A 7,394-nucleotide genomic window follows, 5' to 3' on the forward strand; every position below is an offset into this window, starting at 1 on the left:
GATGTTTTACACTAACTTGCATTTCACTTCTTTCAGACTGCAGTGTAGTGAAGAACATGGAAGGGATGAAATACACGTTCTGGCCCAAAAGACTTTTTCCTGCAGTATTTACCTGAGCTGCACTGGGTGGTTTTTTTGTTTTGTTTTTACATTAAATCTATGTAAAGCATTTTCAAAATAAATTATTCAGTATTGTGTTTTAGTCTAATTTGAAATAAAAGCATGCTCTTTTTTAAACTGCATTGCTGAACAGTACTTTAAAATTTCGTAAAAATATACATAGGAAGAATACAATATACTTTAACAAACAGGGGATTATTGCTTTGCCTTTAATTAGTGCTTTACATGAAATTCCCGGGTATGTTTCCCGAGAGCTTCCAACAAACTTGATTATTACATAAGAGGTCATCTGCAAGGCACACTTCATGGTACCTTAGCCAAAAACAATGCCACTTTCCCTCAAATTAAATAATAATTCAAGCCTAGCAAATTCAATACAACACCTTTATAATGATCTTGAAACTACTGGTTGGATCAATATGCAAGAACAGAAAAAAAGTATTAGTAGTAAGTTTTCTTGGCATTCAATATTTTTAAAGCACTTCTGAAGAGTTCTTCTTAGGTGCAAGTGCCTCAAGAAGCAGATAATTACTGTTCTCCCCATTCCACAGAGCGAAAAAACAACTAAAAAAGCTGCATGATGACAAACAAACAAACAAAAAACCAGTGCTGACTTAGGATTCAGATAAACAGCAGTCTGGGGACTTTCTGGCATTTTTTCCTATTCTCACAGGAAACCCTGATTTATCAAAACCAGCAGCTCTGACATACAAGATTCCACCAGTTCAAGATGACATTTTTAGTCAGAGTCAAGGAGAAAGAGAGAGAAAACACACATGCAACTTCAGTACTGCACTCTGTTTGACTTGCATTCAAGATTTAAGCCATTAAGTCTGAGTAAGTATACCTGAATATCTATCCTAACATTCAAATTCTCTTCCCATTATTGCTTTTCCACAAAAGATGACTGAAATTTTGTTCATTATCAAAGCGAGGACAAAAGCCGAAAACTTGCAAAACAGAATGCTGCTCTCCTTCAGCCCAACTCGAACATTCTGGCATCTAGTTTTTAGTTCAAACCGGTCCACTAAACCATCCTGTTTTCCAGCTATGAGCTAATAATTTCAGTCTGTTCTCAAAACAGATCTGAAACCAAAGAAAAGTAAGGTTAGTCCTGAAAAAACATTTTCTAGGATCGTCTTCAGGGCCATAAAGGAGTATTTAAAGTGAAATGTGAACTGCAATATGGAATTGGTGATAACTTAATTAGCAAAAAAATCTGGTGTATAATGCAAGTGGGTTTTCAGCATCCTTTAGTACGGTACCCGAAACATCCAAAGTACTCCGCATCCCGGTGCAGTTTTACATCGGAACGTGACAGCCAGGTCCAGCAGATGGAGCTGGAGCGAGCGTCCAGGACCAAGTTCTCCGCAGCTTCAGCGAGTCTCCCTTCAGCACCACCTCGCTGCCCTAACAGAACTCCAACTGCTTGCTGCTCCAGAACATTTTGGCAAACATTCATTTGTGTACACAAAACTTTCTGAAGTGTTACACGGTCACAACCGCGATCTCTCAATCTTTGCTGCAGCTAATCTACGGTCGATACTAACACAGGACCTGGAGGCACACCAGTCTTTCAATAGCGTCAATTAAAATCACTATTGCAAACCTAAGACCCACCTTCCCACCCTAGAAAGTGGGCATAAAATTAATACTACTTTACTGGTGCCTAAAAAAGTTATCCAGAGAGAATGTGACAACAAAACGTACAAAACTATTGCAAATACCAGCACTCACAGCATTTTGGGATCATTAGGCAGATCTCAGAGACTGTGTGTTTTTTAACCCTACAGCACTTTACTGCTTTGAGTTCCACCAGACCTGTTCATAGGAATGCTTAAATAGGCCTTTAATGTACTTAAGTCTAAAATTTTGTGTACCATCATCAGGGAAGAATGTTATTTGCATACTGATTCAGCTTTTGAAGGAAACAACTCCCTCACACGCACGCCATATAACTTTATGTATTTTAGGGGCAGCAGGAGCGCACACATGGAAAGGGAAAAGGAGAGTTACCCACCTGCAGCTTGTTCATAAAGGCGAGCAGAAAACGATTTAGCTATAGAGTAATTAACGTCAGTATTTCCGTGTCAAGGCGCGTTGCAAGCTGTGCAAACAGGAGCTCAAGAGAAAGGACCTGGTCTTGCAAGCTCTTCTGCAGACTTCAGCGACATTATACGACTCAAATAATACTTCGACGGCCAAAGTTAAATTTGCACACAACTACCGCAGGACTGCGACACAGACACATGACTACCTTAAACTGTCTAATCAAAAAAAAAAAAAAAAAAAAAAAAAAAAAAGAAGGAAAAAATACAACCCTGAAAGAGTAAAAAGTTTCTGCCCCTTCTGCAATTTCTTTTCAGGCTGGTAAACTGAAGAGCAGGTGGACTAAGCCGTTTGCCCGAACTTCTGCGTAATCCTGTGGCGAAAGCGGACCGAGGGGCAGCTCTGCCCCAGCCGGCCCCGCACCCGGCCGGCGCCTGGGCCGCGGCAGCCCCGCAGCGGGAGCACCCGGCAGAACCGGCACCGCCGAGGCGGCGGTGGGAGCAAGCGGGCTGCGGCCCCCAAGCGCTGTCTTCCCACAGGGAGCTAAATCGGACGGATAACGACCTGGATTCACGGGCCGGAGCCCAGCGCGGCGTGTTTATGCAGGAAACGAGCCGCACTCGCCTCCCTCCGCCGACACGTCGCCATCAGCAGCCGGTGCGGGGTGAGGCCCCCTCCCCCCGCAGCCCAGCGGGCGGCCTGAGGCGAACGGCGGCGGCCCCCGCCCGGCCCCTACCTGCAGTCGCCGCTCTTGCTGGTCTCGGTGCGGGAGTCCATGAAGGCGTCGCCGGGGGCGGCCCGGGCTCCAGACGCTGGGGAGGAAGGAGGCAAGAGGCGAGGGCTGGCGCTGCTGTTCCCCCGCGCGGGCGGCAGCCGCAGCCGCCTCGCATGGTGTAAAGCGGCGGCGAGCCTCGGCGCATGTTCGGGCAGGGCAGGGCCGGGCCGGGGGCCGCCCCTGCAGGTGAGCGGCGGCGCTGCCCGGCCGCGGTGCTCGCCGTCGGCGGGCCGGGGAGGTGCCCCGCCGAGGGGGCTCCGCTCGCGCAGTCGCCGCGGCGAGGCGGCGGGTCCCGCAGCACAGTGGGAAAGGCGAAGCCGCGGTTGCTCTGGCACCTTACAAGGGTTTTGGCTACCGGAATAACGCGGTATTTGGGCGCACAGCGAGACAGATGAAGATTTCTGGCCAGCTCTTGGACTTAAGGCAATAGAGGCCTATAATGATCTTAAACAGGCCCCAGGAACAACGGGGCATTAACGCCTCTGTGGCTTTTACTTCCTCCTCCTAACTTAAATGAGTTTCTCCATTTACCTTGATCCCTAAAGCAGAAAAACTGCAATATATTTCCCACAGCTGTCTAGCCCTCTCCCCCCATTTTCTCTTCCTTCAACACTTTTCTAAGACATGCAAAACCCATTAAGGTTTATTCACATTACCAACTTCTTACATTATTTTTCAATAAAGTAGTATATAAGCAGAAAAAGTAAGTAGCAAAACACAACAGTCTGTAGTGCATGCTCTGGCATACAGTCTGTAAACCTTGATTCAGAGAGGATGTTTCCAATCATAACGTTTTGGCTTACAAAACTGATGCCTTCAGAACACTTGCACATTGAGATTACACTTTCAGTATGCCAGTTACATTAACATATAAACTAGCTCATAACAATAAAGAAAAAAGACCTATATGTCATTATCCAAATATTTAAACACTTATCTCTCTGCACCTCCTTCCACTCTGGGCCTGGTCCTCTGCCCTAGCTGTAAATATCTTTCAACTTTGCACCTCTTGTGCAGCCTCCTGCAGCTGCAGGACTCCAGGTCAGAGCTCAGGCAGAGGAGCAGCTGGGCACGGGGGACAGCAGGGGTGAGAGCCCAGGCCTGAAAATCCCCAGGAGAGGAGAGTTCCTGATCCAAAGGACCAGCTCCTCCTCTGGGCACCACAGCCCCGAGGCTGGCGATGAGACTATGAGACAGAAATGTGGCCTTCTCTGGCTGCTCAAAAAACCTCCCTTCCAGTCCCCTCATTCCTTCCAATGGCTCTAAATCCAATTCATGCTCCCACCACATGCCTCCTCCCCCTCAGGGCCTCCTCCATGCCACCCCCTATATACCCCTGCATGGCAGCAGGTTTCCTCACAGTCACAGTGCCAGGCACGCTGAAGCCAACAGGAAGCTACAGACGCACCTAGTGTAAATAGTCTTACTGCCACACACACACAAACACACACAGACAGCGTGATATAACACACAGGTGCAAGCAACTGTAGCCTGAAAGAAACAGTAGCCAGCCCACAGCCTTCAGCAGCAGTGAGGGTGCAGGGAGGAGGCCGCCATGTTGCTACGGGGAAAGCCACAAGATGGCCGCCCCTTCCAAGGGCTGGGGCTGCTGCTGAGGGGACAGAGACCCTTCACCCCCCCACCCCCCCACGGAAACTGCGAGAGTTGGCAGTGAATTTAAAATTAAGCAACAGGCCTACTGGGAAGTTTGGACCCAGATCTCAAATTCCCTATGGCTAGAGTATTATTCAGATACAGCAATTTATAGTTTAGGGAATTGGTTTTGCAGAGATTTATAAGAGCAGTTGGTGCTGACAAGCAAAATCCCCTATTTTCCCACAAGAGTAAAAAGGTAAATTTCTGAATGAAGCTCTACAGTTTTTATTTGGCTATCTGGAACCTCTAGTGCTGGTTATCAGAATTACACTCAGCCATATTTCTACCCTGATTTCCTAAGGGAAAAAAGATTTACAGTCATATTCCACCTGTGTAGCAGCCCCATTGCTTTCTGCCAGGCTATCCCAACAATTTTAACACCCTGGCTGCCTTCGAACAACTTATACTTTATTGGGGGAGGTGGGGAGTCAGGGAGTAAAAATCCCACAAGTAATCAAGATCCTACTATTTTAATGGAAAATCCTGAAAAGGGAAAACTGCAGGTGAGCTAAGAGGTTACTGGACATCAGAGAACCGGCAGCATAGACACTTTACAAGCATTCTGGTTCAGGATTAGCCTGCAGCTATCGAGAAATTGCCAGATACAAACCAATAAATCATGCGTTGTTAGTCAAGAGAGTCATTAAAACAGAAGTTTACTTTTTTTTTTTTTTTTTTTTTTTGCATTGTTGATTCCATTTGTGGTGGAATTACAGCCGCTAGTTAGTATTGAGAAGCTACTGGAGCAAAATATAATTTGTATTTACCCGACTTTTAAATTAATCTACAATCTGTATTAGCTGGCCCCAGTGAAAGTATTTGCCTAGGTGGAGCCATCTACTCCAAAACACAGTCGTCACTGAATTGTACAAAGGAGCAACACCCAACAGCGCATACATATTTCAAATTTATCAGCTTCAGTTTATGAACAAGTTAATTTCAAGTAGAGTAAAAACTGCTAAACTAACTAAAACTACGAATCAGGACACATTACTGAAAAAAGCTGTTTTAATTTAATACAACCATTAATTGTATATATTATCTTATCAACCACGTAGCTTCTGATTTACAGAATAACAGTTCTGAAGGGTTTATTCAAAGAAACACGCGTCTGTGGAAGGAAATGAACAGAGGGAAAGGAGGCAAGGGCATCCGCAGAAGAGGGAGCGGCAGGACAAACAGAAGGCCTGGGCTACTGAAACAATGGGCACATTAATGAGAACAGTGGGTGTATAAGGTTAAAAAAAAACGGCAAAAGAATTTATTAGCTGCACACTGACAATGTGGTTAGTGGTGTGGAGAACGTGAGGTAGGCAGCAGCCCCACCTCACCCTCCACCACCCCAGGTGGAGCGGTTTTGAAAAAGAAGCTAAGAAATGTGCAAAGAGAATGCATTTCATCAATTTGAGCACAATAGTGTAATCTGAAGACAAGGAAAAAGAAAACACAAGGCTTTTAGATAAATATTTTAGATAATTGAGAGGTGCTGTAAGGAGTGGTGACAAGGACCTTCATAGAGCTGTTTTGGTACAGATGCAACAACGAGCCACATTTTTCAGCATAAAATACATGTTACATACAGATTACAGATTTCTTAAGCACGAAACTCATGCAATCCAGCTCAATCTAAAATGAGACCAGATAAACAGCTTTCATGTACTGAAGAGAATATTCCTGTGCAGTTCTGCACTTTAAATAGAGCCAATTTTCAGTAACCAATTGCATTTACTCTAAATTGCTTTTCAAAACCTTTAGCAATTTTATGCTGTAGGAACGAAGTTGGAAAAGCTAAAATGGTAAGACCAAGTTGCCTCATTAGTTTATCTTCTATAGCTAATACTGATGAAAAACAACTAACTGCAGTCCAAGTGAGTTATTTTCCCAAACATGATATTATATAAACATACAATAAAAATGGAAACCATAGTTGCATTTTTATTATGTAAAAGAATGAAGTCTAGGCCCAGTTTTAGTTTTGACTTTGACTCCTCCACTGTACCTTTCAGAAGAGTATTTAATAATAAGGAGGCATTAATAGACCTTCAGATAATGCAGACAAGAAGGATTTTACCTAAAAATCCTCTGAGCCTTTCAAAATTACTTTCTCCATGTAAATGACTTCATACCTGGTTCACGTAAAAAAAGCAATCCTAAAGACCTTTTGGCTTTCAGTATACACTCTTAATTACAAAGATGCATATAAGAAGTTCAGCGCTACATAGTCTCAATAGAATGAATATCGATTCTGCCAATCCACACAAATTAGTTTGAATAAGCAGGTCAGGATGAGTCCCTTTAACGACTCTGGCAATGTCAGGTACAAAAATGAGAAAGCTGACAATCTGCAAACAGCATTACATAGAGATCTTGCTGATCATACCAATGTCACCTGGGACACAGACCTCTGAATCCTTACCAAAAGGTAAGGATTTCACTCGGTATTATTAGAAAACTCAATTTTCAAGCAAATATATTTTGTTCAAAGCAGCACTTCTGTCAAATTCTACCTAATCTACTTCAGCTTATTTGTATAGTCTTGGGCTGTAACTGGCTGCATATTCTAACAGAAAAAATACATCATAACACATCTCTCCTACCTATATGATACACACAAGTTTAAAAAAAATTTTTCTTTCGGTCTGCACACAGTATGGTCTTTTGAAATTAAGTTAAATAACAGGCTATCAGAGACTTTGTTATTTAGAATATAGGAGAAGAATACACATTGAAAGTGACTCATCCACAGTCATTTAATAAATCAGCAAGAGATGACTAGAAACAACATCCTGCCCTG

The 7,394-nt window shown here is 43.9% G+C and overlaps 1 protein-coding gene across 2 annotated transcripts in view; it reads right to left on the bottom strand.

The window, feature by feature from the left end:
- The window catches only part of TTC39A (tetratricopeptide repeat domain 39A), a 49,223-nt gene extending 46,153 nt beyond the window's left edge, over positions 1 to 3,070 (bottom strand). Inside the window, exon 1 of one of the 2 annotated variants that reach the window (XM_026105645.2) lies at positions 2,906 to 3,070. In XM_026105645.2, coding sequence (XP_025961430.1) covers positions 2,906 to 2,946 — 41 coding nt within the window. In that variant the 5' untranslated portion in view covers positions 2,947 to 3,070. Of the gene's footprint in view, positions 1 to 2,140; positions 2,385 to 2,905 lie in introns of those variants that run through there. The other variant, XM_026105658.2, reaches the window with a different exon arrangement.
- Positions 3,071 to 7,394: the final 4,324 nt, after the last annotated feature.

The sequence above is a fragment of the Dromaius novaehollandiae genome, chromosome 8 (assembly GCF_036370855.1).
Source record: "Dromaius novaehollandiae isolate bDroNov1 chromosome 8, bDroNov1.hap1, whole genome shotgun sequence".
Taxonomy (NCBI): Eukaryota; Metazoa; Chordata; class Aves; order Casuariiformes; family Dromaiidae; genus Dromaius; species Dromaius novaehollandiae.